At 36.9% G+C, this 24,374-nt stretch overlaps 1 protein-coding gene across 1 annotated transcript in view; it reads left to right on the top strand.

The window, feature by feature from the left end:
• Nucleotides 1–24,374, top strand: part of LOC122494298 (zinc finger protein 729-like) — a 48,582-nt gene that overhangs the window by 6,711 nt on the left and 17,497 nt on the right. The window contains exons 3-4 of the mRNA XM_043599364.1: nt 1,233–2,599; nt 22,804–22,879. Coding sequence (XP_043455299.1) covers nt 1,233–2,599; nt 22,804–22,879 — 1,443 coding nt within the window. The remainder of the gene's footprint in view (nt 1–1,232; nt 2,600–22,803; nt 22,880–24,374) is intronic.

Raw genomic sequence — 24,374 nt, 5'->3', positions numbered from 1 at the left:
GGGGAGAGTATAGGGAAGGGCATGAAGGAACTAAACAGGCTGTTTGTAACATAGATGTGTGTAGATATATAAACTGAAATAAAGATGAGCTTCTTGTTACCTTGTGAAAACAGGCAAAGTTTACTCATGACTACGCAAGGTAGAAAATCAGATGTAGTGGAGATACCTAAGTGAAAGTAGACAATTGGGAAGATGATCGGATGTGAAGACATCACCATTTTTCATTTATATATTTGACTGAGATAGCTTAGATGTGCTTTTGTTTCCTATCTCTATAGGAAGTAATAAAAAATATTTAATCTGTAATAAGGTATAAGATTAGAGGCAAGGGAACATAGGCAATAACTGTTAACCAATTATGAGATTTCATAATTAATAGTTACTATATGCTATGAGTTTGTTATTCAATGATAAATGAAAGGTTGCTTCTGCCCTTGGGAAGGTTTAAGGTAAGAAAATAAAGAGAATTTAAAAATGGGAAAAGTAATGAATATGTAACAACAAAATCAAAAAAGTGTTAAGAGGCATGGAACAAGTTACTGGGATAGAAAATAAAGTATATAAATTAGATGAAGTCAGCATGGGTCTGATTTTTTTTTTTTAACATTTATTCATTTTTGAAAGGCAGAGAGAGACAGAGCACAAATGGGGGTGGGGCAGAGAGAGAGGGAGACACAGAAACAGAAGCAGGCTCCAGGCTCTGAGCTGTCAGCACAGAGCCCAACGCAGGGTTCAAACTCACGGACTGCGAGATCATGACCTGAGCTGAAGTCGGTCGCCTAACCGACTGAGCCACCCAGGTGCCCCAGAATGGGTCTGATTTTTAACATGGTATCTAAAGGATGAAAGGAACCCAACTATGTAGAAAATGCAAGTTGAAATTCCTATGAATTTAAATTGTCAGTGAAAAGCTCTAAGAAATGGAAAGATTGTGACATATTCTAGGAACTGAAAGGAGGCTAGTGGGATAGGAATATAGGGAGCAAACCAGGCAGTGGCTTGAGATGATATCTTATTGTAAACAAAGGCCATGTTATTCATGGTAAGATGTTTGTGCATTATTCTAATTAAAAAGTAATCATTAAAAAATTTAAAGATTCTCAAACTTTGATGAGGTTTTTAGCTCGTTTACTTGAAACTGAGCTTTATTTTCTATTATAAAGTTTTTTTATATGCTTGTTCACTTTTTCTAGACTAAGAAGATAGCATGTATTTATCTTGTTTTCTTTCAGATTTAGAATCCAGATATGACACTAAAAAGTTATTTCAAGAAAAGGATATTTGTGAAATGAATTTATCTCAGTGGGAGATAATGGGAAGAATTAGAAGTTGTGGCCTTGAAAACTCCTTTATCAGAAAAGACTATAAATATGAGAAGTTTGAGGGACAAGAACACCTTCAAGAGGGATATTTCCGGCAAGTGAAAAAAACCACCTCTGAAAAAATGCCCACTTACAGAAAACTCACTTCTCTTACTCTGTATCAGAGTATCCATAATAGAGAGAAACCCTATGAATGTGGGGATTGCGGGAAGGCCTTTAGAGTACGCCAACAACTTACTTTCCATCAGAGAATTCACACTGGCGAAAAACCCTATGAATGTAAAGAATGTGGAAAAGCCTTTAGACAGTGTGCCCACCTTAGTCGACATCAGAGAATTCATACTTCTGACAAACTCCTTGAATGTAAAAAATGTGGAAAGATCTTTACATGTGGTGCAGATCTTCGAGTACATCAGAGAACTCATATTGGTGAGAAGCCCTATGAATGTAAGGAATGTGGGAAGGCCTTTAGAGTAAGAGGACAACTTAATCTTCATCAAAGGATTCATACTGGTGAGAAACCCTATGAATGTAAGGAATGTGGGAAGACCTTTAGACAGTATGCACACCTTACACGACATCAGAGACTTAATATTGCTGAGAAGTGTTATGAATGTAAGGACTGTGGACAGGCTTTTTTGTGTAGTACAGGCCTTAGAGTACATCACAAACTTCATACTGGTGAAAAACCCTATGAATGTAAGGAATGTGGAAAGGCCTTCAGGGTGCGGCAACAACTCACTCTCCATCAGAGAATTCATACTGGTGAGAAACCCTATGATTGTAAAGAATGTGGAAAGACCTTTAGTCGTGGCTATCATCTCACTCTCCATCAGAGAATTCATACTGGTGAGAAACCTTACGAATGTAAGGAATGTCGGAAGTTCTTCCGTCGTTACTCAGAACTTATTTCACATCAGGGTATTCATATTGGAGAGAAACCCTATGATTGTAAGGAATGTGGGAAGACCTTTAGACTGTTCTCACAACTTACCCAACATCAGAGTATTCATTTTGGTGAGAAACCTTATAAATGTAAGGAATGTGAGAAGACTTTTAGACTGCTATCACAACTTACTCAACATCAGAGTATTCATACTGGTGAGAAACCCTATGACTGTAAGGAATGTGGAAAGGCCTTTAGACTTCATTCATCACTTATTCAACATCAGAGAATTCATTCTGGTGAAAAACCATACAAATGTAAGGAATGTAAAAAGGCATTTAGACAACATTCACATCTTACTTACCATCAGCGAATTCATAATGTAACTAAATAATTTAGGAAAGCCTTCCACTGTGAATTTTGTGTTAAGGGGCATTAGAAAATAAATTCTAGGGGAAAAGTTTTTGAATATAGGAATCCCTTTTGCTTCGTGCTTACAGCTAACCTAAATAGTTAGGTTTTCTTTGAAGGAAAGGATAAATTTCATGAATTTTTAGAAGCCTTTTCTCATCATTAAAAACTATGTTAAACTTTGGGAAATGTGTTCTAGAAAGAAACTTTTTAAAAGGAGTGAATATAGAAGAGCTTTTAATCTTACCTATCATTGCCTCTTTTTCCCATCTGTATAATATATCTATGAAGGTTGCTAGGGCACTATCTCATTCCAAAAACTGATAATTGAAAGGAAAATCATTTAGCCTGCATTACCTGTTGAACTGTATTTTAGAGTAACTAGAAGTTGATGAGCTAAAGTTCTTTATTAGAGAATTTTGCAGCACATAATGAAATAATGGATCTAGGTACAATTCTCAGTGGAGGTTAAGACCAGTAGATACCCACTGATCAATTTTAATCTCAAAATTAAGAGATTAGGGGGCACATTTTGTGCCCCCTAATAAGTTACAGTAAGACATACACATGTTGCCAAAAAATATTGAACTGAATCTAAGCATCAAGATCGAACTCCCAGTTTAGGGAAGAATCACAGAACACAAGAACATGACACAAGAAGAAGCAATGAAACGAATTTAAAATGTGGGTAATTCCACAAGAGAAATGACCTGCCTTCAAATTCAATAAAATAGCATTGAAAAAAGGGAGGTGGAACTCTTAAATATTAAGAGTCTGAAGAAATGTATATCAATCAAATGCAGTGAACTAGATCACAAGTTGAACAAATATGTAAAAAGGACATTTTTATGACAGTTGGGGAAATGGGAATATTGACAGATAATACTAAGAAATTATGTTTTTGTTAGGTAGCATTGTAGTTATATAAGAATGTTAGAGATAAGTTTATACACATAAGATGGTATGATGTCTGGAACTTTTTAAAAGTGCTCATGTGGGGCACCTGGGTGGCTCAGTCGGTTGAGCAACCAACTTTGGCTCAGGTCATGATCTCACAGTTCATGAGTTCGAGCCCCATGTCGGGCTCTTTGCTGACAGCTCGGAGCCTGGAGCCTGCTTCAGATTCTGTGTCTCCCTCTCTCTCTGCTCCTCCTCTGCTCGTGCTCTCTCAATAATAAATAAACGTTAAAAAAAATTTAAAAAAAAGTGCTCATGCAAAAGAAAAGGATAAGCTTGTTAAAGTGATGGTAAGTCTTGAGTACATAGTTTTTGTTTATTTTGTTCTTGCTATTTTCTTTACTTTTATGTATTTGAGTTTTTCTATAAAATTATTTTGAAGATAAAATTAGCTCTGGAATTTTAACCAAATTGAAGTAAATGATTTTTTTAAATGACTGCATATCAAAATTTCTGGGTGTTGTCGAAGTTCTGCACATTGGGATATTAAATACGTTGTACTGTATTTGGGAAATACAGATGGAAGATCCAAATTTTATCTAGTTCACCTATTGCTACCTCTGTTACCATGCCTGTCCCACAGTACTTCATATGTTTAAAGAATGAGTTTAAAAAGCAGTTACTACAACTAAATGTGGAAATTAATGGACTAGACCTTCATTGTCAAATAAGATAGTTGCCAGCAACATGTTGAGCACTCAAAATTGAGCACTTGAATTGTGGCTAGTTCAAACTAAAATGGTGTTAGGTGTAAAATACACATGAGGTTTTGAAGATTTGGTTTTTAAAAGAATGTAATGTATATTGTTTCTCACAGTGTTTCTCTGCTGTGATATTCAGTGGGATATTCAGAACCCAATTTAAGTGTCTTTCTGCTTCCAAGTGGCATGTTTGCATACTGAGATCTTGGTTTTACCCTGAATCATCCTTTGTTTTCCTCCCCTTCATGAAAGGTAGCCTGTGTTTATAGGTGAATAGTTTTCTCAGACTGTTTTTAGCCTGTAGGTGTCTTGGGATCCCAAGGCCCTTTCACTTTGTACTATTTCTGTCCCATTAGGTTCAAGCTTGCAGTGCTTCAAGTAGTACCATTGTCTTAAAAAACATATTTTCTTTTTTTTTTAATTTTACAAAATTATTATTTTGAGAGCATGCACACAAGCAGGGGACGGGCAGAGAGAGAAGGAGAGAGAATAACAAGCACGCTCTGTGCTATCAGCATGGAGACCATCACCAGGCTCCATCTCAACACTAAGATCATGACCTGAGCTGAAATCAAGATGTGGTGTCAATCTTCAACTGAGCCACCCAGGCACCCCTAAAAACTGTATTTTCTATGAATTTTATTAGGGTTCACTCAAAGAATCAACAGGCTCTTCTCTATTAGGTTCCCTATGAGGCTGCTGTAGAAAAATGAGTTTGAAATTGTTAGAAGCCCTAGTATTTCACAGGAAAGATAAAAGTTGGGTTCATCATTATTTGGAGGACATATTTTCAGGACAGCACTATATATTTGATTCCCACCCCCACCCCAGGCCCATTATAACTTTGAAAACCCTTTGCTCTCTGGAAACACTGCCATGGAACCCTCTGTGTTTCCTTGAAATTTATTTGAAATATGCAGCAATTGATAGGAGTAAAATGTGATTTTTCTCTTTTGCTATGTTATGATGGATTACATTTATGAATTTTCAAATATCGATCAAGGCTTACATCACTGGAATAAGCTCCATTTGTTTGTAGTGTACATTTTGTATGTAGTACATAAATACATTGCTGGATTTGCTGAGATTGCTATGATGTGCTAATATTTTGAGGATTTTTTTTTTTTTTAGGATCTTTGTATCTATATTCATGAGAAATACTAGTTTGTAGTTTTCTTGCATTCTACTGTCTTTGCCTCATTTTGCTATCAAGGTGATTATGGCCTCATAAAATGAGTTTCACAGAATTGCTTCCTTTTCATTTCTGGTAGAGGTAGTGTTGAATTGTTAATTATTCTTCAAATGTTTGGTAGGATTCTCCAGTGAAGCCATTTGGGCCTTGAAATTCATGTGTTCACATCCTAACCCCCAATATAATGACATTAGGAAGTGGAGCCTTTTGGAGGAAATTAAGTTACAATGGTGGATCCCTCCTGATTGAGATTAGTCCCCTTGTAAAAGGGATCCCAGAGAGCTCTCTTACATTTTTGTGCCATCTGAGGATACAAGAAAATGGCAGTCTTTACTCTGGAAGACAGTTCTTGCCAGAAACTAACCATGCTGGCACACTGATGTCAGACTTCAGCCTCAAGGATTGTGAGAAATAAATTGCTGTTGTTTATAAACCACCCCGTCTATTGTACTGTGTTATAGCAGACTGAAATGAATGAGACAGATATTGGTACCAGAAGTGGGGTGCTAATGTAACAAATAGCTAAAAATGTAGAAGTGGCTTTGGAATTGAATAATAGGTAAAAGCTGGAAGAGTTTTTAGATGCATGCAAAAAATAGAGACATTAATGGTGATTTTGGTGATATCTCAGAAAAGAGCTGAAGAGAAAACTTCAACCTTAGAGAATACATTATCGACAGAATGTTTGTAGAAATGAATGGTAAAGGCAGTACAGATGAAGCCTCAGGTGGAAGTGAGGAACATATTGGAAACTGGAGGAAGGCAGTTCTTTTTATAAAGTGACAAGGAACTTGGTGAAATTGCATTCCATTCTAGTGTTTTGTGGAAAGTAGAACTTGTGAACAATAATGAAGTTGAAGGTGTGGCTTGGCTCCTGGCTGATTACAAAAAAAATGCAAGTAGAGAGAAATTACTTAACAATGGAATTTTTCAAACGAGATTTGGGAAATTCTCAGCTGAATAGTTAAGTAATGTTACAGTGAGAGTATTGATTGGGAAAGAATGGGATCCTGTAAGATGGTATGGGGACAAGTGGGAAGGCTCTGACGTAGCTGTGACATTGAGCTCCTATATTGAGTCTTCTTCCCAGTAGAAGCAGCCTCATCAGCAGAGGTGGCCTTTCCATCCCTAGTGGCAGTGGCATCCCCACCCACAGTGACATCAGCCTTTCCATTTCCATCTGATGGAATTAACTATGCATTGCTTGAGGAAACTAATGACCTCCCTTGAGGTAGTGGCCATGCAAGACAATGCTACTTCTCAGAAACCCCCACAACCACCCCCTTTTGTTTCTAGACCTATCACTAGACTCTGTCCCAGCAGACTCCTAAAAGTGCAGTGCAAAGTGTGACCCATGAGGAGGGGTGCTACAGTCCAAAAGAACTACCTGAGTTTTCTAACTTAGAAATCCAGGGAACAAGTGTGGAAATGGATACTAAGTGTGTGGCATTGTAGTGGAAGGAACATGATTGGAAATTTGGACAATGAAATCTGGGGGAGAGGTAGGTGGGTAGACCTCTCTGAATTAGGGCAAAAAAATTGAAGATACGTGTGTCCCATGTAAATGAGTGACCTCAGCAAAGGAGGATTTTAATAATCAAGTGGACAGGATGGCCCTTTCTGTGGTTAATAGTTTCTTTCCCCAGCCACCCTTGTCATCCAGTGGACCCATGAACAAAGTGGCCATGGTGGCAGGGATGGAGGTAATGCATGTGATCAGCAACATGGACTTCCACTCACCAAGGCTGACCTGGCTATGACCATTGCTGAGTGCTCAATCTGCCAGAAGCAGAGACAATACTGAGCCCCCCAACATAACCCTATTCCTTGAGGTGTTCAGCTAGCTACTGGAAGCAGGTTGGTTACCTTCGATCACTTCCATCATAGAAGAGGCAGCGTTTTGACCTTACTGGACTAGAAACTTAACTCAATATGGATTTACTTGCCCTGCATGCCAAGCTTCTGATAAAACTACCATCCATGGACTTAGAGAATGCCTTATCCACTGTCATAGTATTCCTCCTGGCATTACTTCTCATCAGTTACTACTAATTTGATGATAGACTGGTGCTTGGCATGTAATTTTTATATCATCCTGACTTGTGAAGGGGAATAATTAACTGAGGCTGGAAAATTTTTCAATTTTTACACTCTTATTTAGTGAATAATTTCTTCCCTTATTGTGTCCTGTTGTCTGCTTCTGAAATACGTGTGTGTGTGTGTGTGTGTGTGTGTATGTATATGTATAATATATATTTGTATATATGTAAATATAGCATTGCAGAGACAGGAAAATGGCATAGAATATCCATTATAATTTTTTTATTGTTGCTGTTTTAATGTCCTTTAATATATATTAGTATTGTATCCTTCTAAACATTTTTACCTTTGCTCTTTATAAATAACTTTCTATAAAAATTGAGAAAATATACAGAAACATAATGAAAAAAAAATCAAGATCACTTCTATTTTCCTTTCTACCAAAGAAAATCTGTTAAGCTGCAAGGTGTTATACTGTATCCTATTCAGACAGGGTACTTAAAAAGGAAAATAAAAATTGAAATCTTTACAATGTTAGATCTTCCATGCATTAAAACTAATTTAACTCTGTTAGCATAGAGCTGTCAGCACAGAGCCTGATGCGGGGCTCAAACTCAGGAACTGTGAGATCACGACCTGAGCCAGAGTCGGACACTTAACCAACTGAGCCACCCAGGCGCCCCTAGTCGTTACACTTTTAGATAAAGAGCTTACAAATTCCTTGCTTTGTTCAATCATAGATGCATTATACATTTTGTTGATTTCATGACTGGAAATGTTTTGTTACAGTATCTAATTGATCATTATTGATATATAAGAAAGCTATTGATTTTTGTATGAAGATTGCAACCTTGTCACCTTATTTCTGTTGTTTGGTTATTTTGTCTTTTTGTTGGATTATAGCTTCCAGGAATACATTCAGAGAAGGTTTCTTAAATGCCTAATTTATTTCATTGATGCTTAAATGAGAGTTTGGCACAGTCTGGAAATTGGTACGAATTGTTTTTCTCTCTGAATTTGATGATTTACTCTATTGTCTTCCTACATGAGTATAATCTGTGAAAGTATAATGTTAATGTATTTCTTATTCTTATGTATGTAAACTGTTTTTGAAATCTTTCTTGAAACTTTCAGTATTTTTTAAAACTTATTTTTGGTATTTCAGGTATTACTATTTTACTTAATTTTTTCAAAGCCATCACTTTTAGAACCAGTTATTTTATTTACCATTTTAAAGGAAAGAAAACACTGAATTAAACTATGCTATGTCACTGATATTAAGATGCATTCTGGTCTCACAGATGTTAAAATCAAAATGTGTACCAGAATTAATGATAATTGGAATTTTATTAACTTGCTAGGGCTCTCTCAAATTGAGTACTTAACATCCTTCTTGGTTTTGAGGTTACTTTCATTGATTACTAGTTCAAACATTACCTCTCCTCAATTATTTCTATTATCTTCTGGGGCTTCTTTTAAATGGATGGTGGAATTTCTACTTCAATCTTTTATATCAAGTTTTATTCTAATACTTTGCATCACTTTGTTACATTCGGTTCCTCTGACCTGTATAGTAATGAAATCTGGCTTCCTAATTCACAATTCAGCTGTATGCATTCTGTTTTTCAGTCCATTAAGTTTTTTTTTTTAACTTTTTTACTTGAAAATAATTATAGGTACACAGGAATCTACAGAAATGGTACATTTTACCAAGTTTCCATCAGTGGTCACATCTTACATAAAGTACAATATCAAAACATAGAATTTGGCATTAATATGACATATATATGTAGTTACATGTCATCATGAGTATAAGTATAGATTCATGTAATCACTACTGCACTAAAGATACAGAACTATTCCAATACAAAGATCTCTCTTATGCTGCCCCTTTATAATCACACCTGCACTTCACCTACCATCACTAATCCCTGGAAATCATTAATCTGTTTTAGATCTCTATAATTTTTTGTTGAAGTTACATAAATAGAATCATACAGTATGTGACCTTTTGAGACTGGCTTTCAGAACTCAATGTTTTTGAGATCAAAGTTGTCACATCTATCAATAGTTTGTTCCTTTTTATTTTATTTTTTTATTTTTACATTTTATTTATTTTTGAGAAACAGAGTGAGACAAAGCGTGAACGGGGGAGGGGCAGAGAGAGAAGGAGACAGAATCTGAAGCAGGCTCCAGGCTCTGAGCAAGCAGTCAGCACAGAGCCTGATGCGGGGCTTGAACCCACAAACTGAGAGATCATGACCTGAGCCGAAGTCGGACGCTCAACCGACTGAGCCACCCAGGCGCCCCAGTTTGTTCCTTTTTAAATGCTGATAGCTCAGAGCCTGGAGCCTGCTTTGGATTCTGTGTCTCTGTCTCTCTGCCCCTCTCCAGCTCACGCTCTGTCCCTCTCACTGCCTCTCAAAAATAAACATTTAAACATTTTTTTAAAAAAAGAATGAAATCTTGCCATTTGCAACAACGATGAAACTAGAGTGTATTATGCTAAGCAAAACAAATCAGAGAAAGACAAATATGATTTCACTCATGTGGAATTTAAAAAACAAAACAGATGAACACAGGGGAAGGGAAAAAAAGTAAAAAGAGAGAGGGAAGTAAACCATAAGAGACTTAAATACAGAGAACAAACAGGTTTGCTGGGGTGGGAGGGTGGGCTAAATAGGTGATGAGCATTAAGGAGAGCACTTGTTGGGATGAGCCCTAGGTGTTATAGAGAAGTGATGAATCACTGGGTTCTACTCCTGAAACCAATACTACACTGTATGTTAACTAACTTTAAATAAATTTAAGGGGCGGCTAGGTGGCTCAGTCAGTTAAGCGTCTGACTTCAGCTCAGGTCATGATCTCGTGATTTGTGAGTTCAAGCCCCGTATAGGGCTCTGTGCTGACAACTCAGAGCCTGGAACCTGCTTCAGGTTCTGTGTCTCCCTCTCTCTGTCTCTGCCCCTCCCCGCCCACACTCCATCTGCCTCTCTCTCTCTCTCAAAAATAAACATTAAGAAGTATTTTTAATAAATTTTTAAAATACTACAGTTAAGGGGCGCCTGGGTGGCGCAGTCGGTTGAGCGTCCGACTTCAGCCAGGTCATGATCTCGTGGTCTGTGAGTTCGAGCCCCGCGTCGGGCTCTGGGCTGATGGCTCAGAGCCTGGAGCCTGTTTCCGATTCTGTGTCTCCCTCTCTCTCTGCCCCTCCCCCGCTCATGCTCTGTCTCTCTCTGTCCCAAAAATAAATAAATGTTGAAAAAAAATTAAAAAAAATACTACAGTTAATACAAAAACTATAGGCTAATATTCCTGATGAATATAGATGCAAATATTCTTAGCAAAATATTAACAAACGAAATTCAACAGCATGTTGAAAGGATCATACACCACTATCAAGTGGGATTTCTCCTTGGGATGCAAGAATGGATGAGCCTAAATGTCCATCAACTGATGAATGGATAAAGAAATTATGGTTTGTATATACAATGGAATACTATTTGGCAATGAGAAAGAATGAAATATGGCCTTCTGTAGCAACGTGGATGGAACTGGAAAGTGTTATGCTAAGTGAAATAAGTCATACAGAGAGACAGATACCGTAAGTTTTCACTCTTATGTGGATCCTGAGAAACTTAACAGAAGACCATGGGGAAGGGGAAAAAAAAGGGAGGGAGCCAAACCATAAGAGACTCTTAAAAACTGAGAATAAACTGAGGGTTGATGGGGGGGGGGGGGGGAGGGGAAAGTGGGTGATGGGCATTGAAGAGGGCACGTGTTGGGATGAGCACTGGGTGTTGTATGGAAACCAATTTGACAATAAATTTCATATAAAAATTAATAAACATTTAAAAAAATTACAAAAAAAGAATGGATTAACTTGCAAATCAATAAATGTGTTATACCACATTAATTGAATGAAAGTTAAAAATATGATCACCTTATATGAAGAAAAAGTGTTTGATAAAGTTTAACATCCTTTCATATTGAGAACTTGAAAAAAACTGGGTATGAAAGAAATATATATCAAAATAATAAAGGCCATATTTGACAGACTCACAGCTAACATCCTATTTGACACTGAAAGGCTGAATGTTTTCCCTCTAAGATCAAGAACAACACAGAGTGCCCATCCATGCTCACCACCTATTCATATAGTACTGGAAGTTCTACCCAGACCCATTAATACAATAAATAAAATAAAATAAAATAAAATAAAATAAAAAATACAATACAGTAAAAATAAAATACATCCTAATCAGAAAGTAAAACTGTCTCTGTTTGTTAATGACATGACCTTACATATAGAAAATCCTAAAGATGCCACCATAAAACTGTTAGAACTAACACACAAGTTGAGTAAAGTTAACAGGATATAAAATCAACATACAAAAATCAGTTATGTTTCTATATACTAACACTGAACTCTCTGAAAAAGAAATAAAACAATCCCATTGAAAATAGCATAGGGGCACCTGGGTGGCTCCATTGGTTAAGCATCCATCTCTTGATTTTGGCTCAGGTCATGATTTCATGGTTTGTGAGTTCAAGCCCCACATTGGGCTTCACTTGATAGTGCAGAGCCTGCTTGGGTTTCTCTCTCTCTCTCTCTGCCCCTCTCCTGCTTGCTGTCTCTCAAAATAAATAAATAAACTTAAAAATTACAAAAAAAATAGCGTAAAAAATAATAAAATACTCAGGAATAAATTTCACCAAGGAAGTAAAAGATCTGTACACTGAAAACTATTAAACACTGATGAAAGAAATTGAAGAAGACACAAATTAATGGAAAGGTATTCTGTATTTATGGATCAGAAGAATAATATTGTTAAAATGTTAATACTACCAATTAATACTACCAAAGCCATGTACAGATTCAATGCAATATCTATCAAAATTCCACTGACATTTCTCACAGAAATAGAAAAAACAATCCTATTTATGGATCAGAAGAATAATATTGTTAAAATGTTAATACTACCAATTAATACTACCAAAGCCATGTACAGATTCAATGCAATATCTATCAAAATTCCACTGACATTTCTCACAGAAATAGAAAAAACAATCCTAAAATAATTATGAAACCAGAAAAGACCCTGAATATCCAAATGCCATCTTGAGAAAGAACAAAGATGGAGATGTCACATTTCCTGGTTTCAAACTATACTACAAAGCTATAGTAAGCAAAACAATATGATACTGGCATAAAAATAGACACCTAGACTGATGGAACAGAACCAAGAGCCCTGAGATAAAATCACATATATTCATCCAGCTGATATTTGATAAAGGAGTCAAGAATACTCAATGAGGAAAGGATAATCAATAAATGGTGCTGGGAAAAGTGGATATTCAAATGTAAAAGAATGAAATTGGACCTGTATCTTACATCATTAACATAAACAAAAAGTAACATTAACATTAAAAAAGTAAATAAAAAACATAACCATTAACAAAAATTAAGTTGAAATTGACTAAATACTTAAATATAAAACCTGAAGTCATAAAACTTCTAGAGGAAAACACTGGAAAACTGGTCCTGGCAATGATATTTTGGATATGACACCACAAGCACAGGCAACAATAGCAAAAGTAAACAAGTGGGACTACATCAGACTAAAAAGCTTCTGTGCAGCAAAAGGAATCAACAAAATGAAAAGGCAGCCTTTTTGGAATGGGGGAAAATATTTGCAAACTAAATAGCTGCAAACCATATATTTGATATCCCAAATGTGTAAGGAACTCATACAACTCACAAGGAAAAAAAAAGCAATCAATCAGATTTAAAAATGGGCAGAGTACTTGAATAGACATTTTTCTAAGGAATACATACAAATGGTCAACAGTTATATGAAAAGATGCTTGACATCACTAATCATCAGGGAAATGCAAATCAAAAACACAAGGAGATATCACCTCACATCTATTAGAATGGCTATCCTTAAGAAGACGAGATAACAAGTGGTGTCCAGGATGCAGAGAAAAGGGAGCCCTTGCACACTGTTGGTGGGAATATAAATTGGTACAGCCATTATGGAAAACTGTATAGAGGTTCCTCAAAAACTTAAGAATAGAACTATCATATGATCTAGCAATACCACATCTAGGTATATGTCTAAAGGAAATGAAATTACTATCTCCTATCTCTATATCAAAGATATGTCTGTACCTCTATGTTCATTGCAACATTATTCACAATAGCCAAGGGAAGGCAACAAACCTGTTTGCCAACCAACACGTGGATAAAGAAAATGTTATATATACATGTACCTAACATATGTACATGTTATCGTATGTATATATATAACACATTTAGTGTATATAAAGATATAGATGCATACACACACACACACACACACACACACACACACACACTGGAATGTTACTCAGCTATAAAAAGGAAGGAAATCCTGTCATTTGAGACAACATGAATGAACTTTGAGGGTATTATTCTAAGTGAAATAAATCAGATAAAGACAAATATTGTATCTTCTCACTTATGTGTGGGGCCTTAAAAAACTGAACTCACTGAAACAAAGAGTAGATTAGTGTCTGCCAGGGTCTAGGATATTGAGAAAATGGGGAAATGTTGGTTAAAGGGTATAAACTTCCAGTTAGAAGATGAATAAGCTCTAGGGATCTTCTGTCCAGCTTGGTGACTAGAGTCAACCATATACTTGTATACTTGAAAGTTGCTAAGAGAGTGGATCTTAAATGTTCTTTCACACATGAATACACATAAAGAGCTAATTGTGAGATAATTATCTGTTAATGTGTGTTAGGTGATGTGGTAGTGTGAGGTAATGATGTGTTAAGGGTAATGACTATCCTTATGTAGTAATAATTTCACAATATTTACATATACCAAATCTTCACATTGTACATCATAAACTTATATAATGTTATATGTCAAACATATCTCAATAAAGGTGAGGGGGAAAATTAATGAATCAATTGTTCCCTGGAAGTCCACAAATGAAGGCAAATGGCATAGAGTTAAATGGTATTCTATATGACTTTAGCATTTGCTTCATTTTCTTACCTACAAGTGCCAATAAATTTAAGTTTACATTGTCATTGTTGTTGATCTACAGAAACCTGAGGGGGACTGGCTAAGAATTAACACATCATAGTAACAGGTAAAATTTTCTGAGCTTTTAGTATGTGCCAGGGGCTGGTCTAAGGAATTGACACTATTACCTTATCCTCCACTCCTAATAATGTTATGAAGTGGGTAATCCTATTTTACAGTTAAGAAATGATGGCAAAGACACCTTGGAAGACAGTTTGATGGTTTCTTACAAAACTAAATATACTCTTACCATATAGTCCAGCAATGGAATTCCTTTGTATTTACCCATAATAGTTGTAAACTTATGTCTGCATAAAAACCTGCACACTGATGTTTATATTTATAGCAGCTTTATTCTTAATTGCCATAACTCAGAAGAAAGCAAGATGATCTTCAGTAGGTGAATGGATAAACTATGGTACCTCTTGGGGATAGTTACTCAGTGCTAAAAAGAAATGAGCTACCAAGCCACCAAAAGACATGAAGGAGAGGTGTCTGGGTGACTCAGTTGGTTAAGCATCCAACTCTTGATTTTGGCTCAGGTCATGAACTTGCAGTTTGTGAGATGGAGCCCCATGTTGGGCTCCGAGCTACCAGCATGGAGCCTGCTTGGGATTCTCCCTATGCCCCTCCCCCACTCACTTGGGCATGTGCTCTATCAAAATAAATAAACGTGAAAAAAAAAAGACATGAAGGAAATTTAAATTCATATTACTAAGTAAAAGAAATCAATCTTGGAAAAGGTTACAGATGGTCTGATTCTGAGTATATGATATTCTGGAAAAGGCAAATCTGGAAAAGGGGAACCTGAGCCACCCAGGTTCCCCAGGGATATTGATAATGGAGGAAACTACATATGTGTCAGGCAGGGGGTAAATGGGAAATCTGTGTACCTTCCTCTCAATTTTGTTGTAAACCTAAAGCTGCTCCATAATAAAGTCTTAAAAATTTTTTTTAAAGAAAAAACTATGGCAAGGAGAGTCTCAGTTTCACACATCCATGAAGCTCTAGGCAGTTTGGCTGGGGCTGGTTAGTCTAGGATAGTTTCACCGGTGGTTGGCAAGTTGGCTACCAGTGTATCTTGGTTCTTTACTAGATGACTATTCTAGCATGCTACAACAGATTCATTCACACCAGGTTCATTCACACCATTCACACACAAAAATGGGCAAATTCCATTCGTCAAGTCACTGCTTATATCACATTTATTGATGTCCCAATAGCAAAAGCATGTGGTTAAGCCCAGATTCAGGAGATGGAGAAATAAAGACTGCTTCATTTTGCAGTGTTTAATGGAGGATGGAAGGAGCAGCAAAGTCACATTACGAAGTGAATATAGAATGGCATAAATTATTGTGACTGTTTTTATAGTTAACCACACCAACTATGTCTGTAAATATCTTAAATAAAAATGATCTAAGTATTTCAATTAAAAGGTAAAGACTACCAGGGTGCCTGGGTGGCTCAGCCGGTTGAGCATCAGACTCTTAATTTTGGTTCAGGTCATGATCCCAGCCAGGGTCATGGAATTGAGCCCCACATCAGGCTCTGTGCTGAGTGTAGAGCCTGCTGGAGATCCTTTCTCTCTCTCTTCTGTCTCTCTCTCTCTTTCTCACCCCTTCCTTCTCCCCTGCTTTGGCAAGTTGGCTCTCTAAAAAAAATTGAGACTATCAGACTAGATTTTATGTAAAAAGATCTACAAGACATACATTACATATGACAGAGAACGGTTGAAAGTAAAAAGATGGTGGAGGGAACAACATGCAAATGCTAACCAAAAAAATGCTGGGGTAGCTATTTTAATAGCTGATAGACTTTGAGGAAATAGATATTTCTAAAAATAAATAGGAACATAATGATAAAAGGAGCAATTCAACAGAAAAACTAATTCTAAATTTTATTGTCTCTCTTTTTTTAATTTGACAGAGAGAGAGAGAGAGAGAGAGAGAGAGAGAGAGAGAGTGCAGGGGAGAGGGGCAGAGGAAGAGAGAGAGAGAGAGAGAAAGAGAGAGAGAGAGAATTCCAAACAGGCTCCAAGCTCAGCATGGAGCCCAATGTGGGGCACAATCCCATGACCCTGGGATCATAACCTGAGCCAGAATGAAGAGTCTGATGCTCAACTGACTGAGCAACCCAGGTGCCCTGGAATATATATTCTTTTCAAGTGAATGTGGACTGTGTGGCAAAATAAACCATACACTGGGCCATATAGCAAATCTAATATATTTCATAGGATTGAAATCATGTATAGTCTCGTGTCTGACCACAATGGAATTAAACTAAAAACCAAAAACCAAAAACCATTACAAAACAAAACATTGAAAACTTCCCAAGTTATCCAAACTTAAGGAACATAACTCTACAAAAGCAGTGGATCAAATAATGACAATGGAATTTAAAAGATATTTTGAACTTTTTGATCGTGAAAATCAAAAAGGGATTTTTGCTTTTACTGGGATGCAGTAAAAGCAGTAATTTGAGGGCATGTTTGTAGCTCTAAATGCATATATTAGAAAGGAGCAAATACTGAATATGAATAATGTAAGCCTCCATCATAAGAAACTAAAAGAAAGAATATCAAATTAAACCAAAAGAAAGTAAAAGGAAAGAAGAAATAAATATGTATGGACATCACTAAAATAGAAAGCAAACTTGTAATAGAGAAAATAAACTGAGCCAAAAGCTAGTTCTTTGAAAGATCAACAGAATTGATAAGCCATAGCAAGACTGACCAAAAAAGAAAACAATCCCACAAATATCAGGTATGGAAAAAGATTTTATAGATATTAAAGGGTAAACAAGAAGGCATTATGGACAACTTTACACCAATAAATTTGATCTTCAAAGAAATATAACATTTCTTAAAAAATACAACTTGCAAAAATGACATGAGAAAAAATATAAATTTGAGTAATTGTTAAAAAAAAATAAATCTTCATTTATAAATCTCCCACAAGGAAAATTCCAGTTCCGGATGTTTTTACTGGTGAATTCTTCCCAATATTTGATGGAACAGAAAATATCAGTCATGTACAAATTCTTACAAAGAAAAGAAAAAGGGGAATGACTTCCCAATTTCCTCTATGAAGCCAAAAACATATTTATATTAACCCTGGAAATTTCAGGACAAGAAAAACATAAAAGCAAAGCCCTAAACAAAATATAGCTAGGCAAATTCAGTGAATGATAAAGAAGATAATAAATCATGACCAAATGAGTATTCTAGGAATGCTAGATGGTTTCACATACAAAAAATAATCAGTGTAACTTACCACATTAACAGAATAAAGGAGAAAAATCTTATGATCATTTAATGTGCAGGCTATCCATTAAAAAAATTCAACATCCATTAAAACAATTCTCAACAAAAGTGGCAGGAAAGAAAATTGCCTCAATCTGATAAAGAACATCTTTAAATAATCTCAGATAACAAACCTAATGGATTCCTCAAGGGACTAAAACAAGGATATCTACATTTGATACTTGCATTTATTATCATACTGGAGACCCAAGCCAGTGCAATAAACAGGAAAAAAGGAAAAAGTATAAAGATTGGAAAAAGAAGAAATATAACAGTATCTGTCAATAACATAATTTGTATGTAGAAAATCCAAAAAAGAATTCTAAAACTTTTTTTTTTAATGTTTATTTTGAGTGAGAGAGAGAAAGAGAGAGAAAATGTGAGCAGGGGAGGGGTAGAGAAAGAGGATGAGAGAGAATCCCAAGCAGGCTATGCCATGGGATTCAATCCCACAGAACTTAGAGATCATGACCTGAGCTGAAATCAAGAGTCGGAAGTTTAACCAAATGAACCACCCAGGCACCCCTAGAATTCTAAAACTCTTAATAAATAAGCAAATTTAGCATAATCACTGGATTTAAGTACATATAAAAACATAATTTGTGTCTCTATATACCAGCTTAAATTAAACAGTAAAATAAAAAACAAAAGTATTTCTCATAGCAACAAAACACGAAAATAACAAAAAGGCACAAAAATTCTCAACAAAGTACTAACAAATTGAATCTAGTAACAAATAAAAAAATAATTTATACACCAGGACCAAGTGAGATTTATGCCAGGAATGCAAGGTTGGTGGTGTAGCATGCAAAAAATCAATGTAATATATCAATAGAATAAAGGACAGAAAGCACATGATGTCTGACAAGGAAAAAAAAATTTAACAATATCTACTATCCTTTCACGATAAAAACACTCAACACAGTCAGAATAGAGGAAAACTTCCTCATTCTAGTAAAGGGAATTTATGAAAAATCGACAGCTAACATCATAATTAACTAAGACAATGATTTCCCCCAAGGTATGTGGAAAATCCATACAATAGAAGAGTATTCAGCAATAAAGAGTAATAAAGTAATGTTACATGCTACAACAAAGATAAATCTTGATAAAATTATGTTAAGTGAAAGAAGCCAGTCACAAAAAAAACAAATATTGTAGGATTCCATTTATATGCACTATCCTGAATAGGCAATTCTATAGATACAGATAGAAGATAAATGGTTGCCTGTGACTGGGGGACAGGAGACAGGAATTGGGAATTACTGCTAAGGGGTGTGGGATTCCTTTTTCAGGCGATGAAAATGTAAAATCATTGACTGTGGGGTAATTGGGTGTATAACTGTAAATATACTAAAAACCACTGAAGTGAACAATTTGCAGGGCTCAAATTCACGAACCATGAGTTCATGACTTGAGCCAAAATCAAGAGTCAGATGCTCAACCAACTGAGCCACCCATGAAGTGAACACTTCAAATGGGAGAATTTTATGTTAATTGTATCTCAATAAAGCTGTTTTTTATAAAGACATAAATGCTTTCCAATGAAAATTATAAAACGTTGCTGAGATAAATTAATGAGGACTCAAAGAAATGGAGAGATATGCCAATATTTGTGAATTGCAAGACTTAGTATTAAGATATCAATTCATCCTACATTTACAGGGTCAAAGAAAGCCAGTTAAGTCCCTCCAGGTTTCTTTGTGTAAATCAACCAGCTGATTCTTGAAATATATATGGAATTGCATAGGACCTAGAATGCCCAATATAATGAAAAAGAATAAAGTTTAAAATGTATACCATGATATTTCAATACTTACTCTAAAGACAGCTTGGTATTAGTGCAAGATAGCTAAATATACCAATGAGAAAATATAGTACAGAAATAGGCTCACAGATATAAAGTCACTTGACTTATTACAAAGGCACCATTGCAATTCAATAAATAGTGATGGAGCAACTGGTTATACGTATGGGGGAAAAATCTCTTGATCCTCACCTCAAAAGAAAGAAACAAAACAATTAGAGATGAATCATAACTATAAATGTGAAAGGTGAAACAATAAGATCTCTAGAAGAAAAATAGAATATCTTCAGGTCCTATGGTAGGCAGAAGCTTTTAAACAGAATGAGACATCAGCTATAAATAAAATATTAATAAATTGAACTTCATTTAAATTAAAAGCAGCTGTTCTTCAAAAGACTTCATTATTAGAGTGAAAAGGCAAGCCAGAGCCTGGACAAGATATAACGCAAACGTCCTACAAAGACCTCATATCCTAGTATATACAAATACCTGTGAATAAATAGAAAAAACACAAACTCATTTTAATAAAATGGTCAAAAGTTAAACAGGCAACTCAACATAGAAGTTATCCAAGTGACTGGTATATGAAAGGATGCTAAAGTGAGTATTCATCAGGGAAATGCAAATTAAAATCACACTGAGATACCACTACCCACCTTCTAGTATTGTAAAAATTAAAAAGACTGATAATACCAGGTGCCTAAAAGGATATGAAGCAACTGGAACCCTTTGCATTGTTGATAGAAGTGTAAATTGACACAACTTTGGAAAATGATTTGGCAGTATCTCCACAGGTACATACAAATCTACTTTACGATCCAGCTATTCCACTCTTGGATTCCTAATAGAAATGAATGCTATGTCTCCCAAAATATGTAAGATTGACCAGAGATTTATTAATGAGAAAAACTGGAGGGACACCTGGGTGGCTCAGTCAGTTAAGTGCCCGACTTCAGCTCAGGTCATGATCTCACAGTTTGTGGGTTTGAACCCTGCATCAGGCCCTGCACTAACAGTGTGGAGCCTGCGTGGCATTCTCTCTCTTTCCCTCTCTCTCTGCCCCTCCCCAATTCATGCTTTCTCTCTCTCTCTCAAAAATAAATAAATAAACTTTAAAAAAAAAACGAAAGAAAAGAAAAAACTGAAACCCACACAAATGTGTATCAATACAGAATGAATATATTGTATCAAGATTTAGACTATGGCAGCCTGCAGGCAAAATATGGCCCGTCACCTATTTTGGTATGGCCAATGACCTAAGAAAGGTTTTACATTTTTAAATGGTTGAAAAAATAAGAGTAGTATTTTGCAATATGTAAAAAATTATATGAAATCCAAATTTCAGCGTCCATAAATAAAGTTTTCTTGGAATACAGCCACACTAATTTGTTTACATGTTATCTATGGTTGCTTTCATGCTAGAATAGCAGAGTTGAGTAGGTGTGACAGACAACATCTGGCACATAAAACCAAAAATATTTATTTGCTGGTTAAAGGACTCATCTCGGAGTCTTAATGTTGACAAAAACATGCCAGGCACATGTCATTACATTGATTGTATTCAAATGAAGTTCAAGAATACACAAAAGTAATCTGTGGTGTTAGAAGTCCAAATAATGGTCCCTTCTAAGTAGAGTCACAGTTGACCAGGATGGGGCACAAGGGAACATTCTGGCATTTTGGAAATCAATGTTCTTTATCTTGATCTGTGTGTGGTGATTGCCTGTGTATGCAAAAATCATGGAGGTGTATATATAATATTTGTAGACTTTATGTAAATTATTCCTCTAAAAAAAAAAGACTAAGGCTGAAATTACACTTTTTCCCATCTCTCTTCATTTCAATATAAAACTCATTTTTCAAATTATTTGCCAGATGAAATTCTTGTTTCTCCAATTTAGGTAACCACTGGTAACTGTTTAAATTTAAGTTTATTAAAATTAAACAAAATTAAACATTCATTCCTTGGTCAAACTAACCACACTTAAGGGGCTTGAATAGTCATATGTGGCTAGTGGCTACTATACTGGACAGTGCAGATACAAAACACAGAATTGAGTTTTACAGAAAGTTCTATTGGGCAGCTGTACTCCAAAAACTTACATAAAAGTTCATTTTAAAGGTGAGAAAACTGAAGTTTTGAGATACACAGTGCTGCATTCACGTCTTTTCCCATATTCACTGCTACAGATGAACTCTCAATGTATCATTCATTTAACATTTCTATAATTATATAGGAATCTATTCTAAATTTTTTTTTTCAACGTTTATTTATTTTTGGGACAGAGAGAGACAGAGCATGAACGGGGGAGGGGCAGAGAGAGAGGGAGACACAGAATCTGAAACAGGCTCCAGGCTCTGAGCCATCAGCCCAGAGCCCGACGCGGGGCTCGAACTCCCGGACCGCGAGATCGTGACCTGGCCGAAGTCGGACGCCTAACCGACTGCGCCACCCAGGCGCCCCTCTAAATTCATAACCATGCAAATAAAAAGCATTTTGTAAGTCATAAAATACTTAGATTGTCTAATTAATCCCAGGCATCACCCTTATAGTCACACCGTTCCCGAGACACTCTCACAATCCCAAATGGATCACACGCATATCCACTAACATGCCTCTTACAGTCTCAAACACAATCTGATACACAGCACATTCCCCACAGACCTCTCTTCCCCTGCAGAAGACATTTGGATAACAAACACATGTCCGTGAAGTGTGTCAAACCTCTGATGCTTCTTGAGCGGAAACCCGGGTGGTCACAGCTACTGCATCTGAGCCACAGCTCTTGTCTGAGAAATCTGGACCCTACCTCCTGGCCTTCTGCAGCTTTTTCAGCCCTGGACTACATTTGTCTGAAGGCTTCACTACAAGACCCAAACTCTGGTAATCTTTTTGGGATTTTCTGGAGGAGTCACTTGAGTCAAATGAGATAGGTCGGCACACACGTAGTAGTAGCCTGAGATCCCGCATTCGAGCAAGGGAGACTCAAGGCTCGGGCCCATTCCGGGCCGCAGAATGTGGCCACTGCCTCTGCATTCTGTTGGATCGAGCGGCGGGAGGTGGGGGTTGGGGGAGGGTGGTCACATTTTTGACTACATTTCCCGGAGGCCACCGCGTCCCTGCGCCATTTCGTACACTTATTCCGTTACGTCTTGATGCAGGGATCCAGTCTGCAGCGGTCAGGTGAGTGGACCGTCTCACTGGGACCCGCACGCTGCATTTAATTTGGAGCATCCAGAAAGAAGTTCTCATATGGTGCTGGGAATACCGGTATGCCAGCTGGGGCTCGGTGCTGTGAGGAATCGGGACGATCCCGGCTCTGGACTACGTTTCCTTTAGGTCATAGAGCTCCAGGTTGATTCCTTACGGAAGTCGGCCTTGCCTGGGGAGTAGCTGTGACCTTCTTCTCCGGCAATATCTGCACCGTCACTTCGGTTCAGACCGGCAGGGGCGTGGTGCTATTAGCTTTTTCCCTCAGCCCCTGTGATGTGGGCGTGCACTTAGCGCCCCTCCCGGCTGGCAAACTCCGCACCTTATCTTTGGTTCCGGTAGGACGGGATAGGGAATATGTTACCTTTAACGTTCCACCGTGCTGGATGTGTGTGTCCCTTTCTGTGGCGGCGCGATGGGCTCGCCTGCGGTCTTCTAATGCTTTTGGCGGCCAGGGATACTTCGCACCTGTGTACTTTACCCCCGTATGACACGGACAGAGTCCGTTGAGAATCGCGCGGTTCCAGGTGCTGCAGTTTCCTCACTTTACTGTGCTGAGAACGTGACTATTTTGAAGCTGTATAATGAGGATTTACACCTGAAGCGCCCTAGGAAGGGAGAAGACCACCATAATAGGATGCCCCATTCTACTTTGAGAGCCCTGTGGGGGAAATCAATCCCTTTCTCTGGCCTGAAGTTGTGGGAGATGATCCTAAATATTTTGTTGGCTGTGAGAAAGGCTTGGTAGCCTATGATTGTTTAGTCCCTTCTACTTTTTCTAACAGAGCCACACAGGAAAGGAAAAGAATGTTGCACATCTAAAAGACTTGCCTAAAATGAGTTACCATTTTCTTCCTCCCCTCAAGTTTCTTACTTTTCAAGATGTTGCAGTACGTTCTGCAACATCTTAAGGAAGAACCAGCCATTCAGTGACTTGTCCTTAGGCATTAGCTATCCCCATAAATGATGGCGCTCCAGGGATGAGCTCACTAGGCTAACTCCACCCCCAACCACACTACACCTGTTCTCTCCACCCAATGGCAAATCAGCCATTTCTAAGATTTTTGATGAGAGAGAACTACACCCTCCGGAGGAAATTTGAAGATTTTTATTTTAACTTTATTATGGAAAATTTCAAGCAGGATAGAAAGTAATATAAACCCAATGTGCTCAATACCCACCTATAATTTAAAACGTTTGCAAATATCCTTACATCCTTCCTCCTTTTTTTCTGTAGCATTTCAAACATTGTATAATTTTATCCATATGTATACATATAGAACCAAAAAACATATTTTTAGATAACCACAGTGATGTTACTCCAACTTGAAAAACTAACAGTAATTCCATAATATCATATATGCAATACATACATATTTGTTTCCCCAATTTTTTCAAAGATAGATTTTTACAATTGGTTTGTTCAAATCATGATCCAGATAAGGTCTACACAGTGCATAAGGTTGCC

The sequence above is a fragment of the Prionailurus bengalensis genome, chromosome E2 (genome assembly GCF_016509475.1).
Source record: "Prionailurus bengalensis isolate Pbe53 chromosome E2, Fcat_Pben_1.1_paternal_pri, whole genome shotgun sequence".
Lineage (NCBI taxonomy): Eukaryota > Metazoa > Chordata > Mammalia > Carnivora > Felidae > Prionailurus > Prionailurus bengalensis.
Note: the sequence above shows the minus strand (reverse complement) of the source record. Positions and strands in the feature narration are given on the sequence as shown.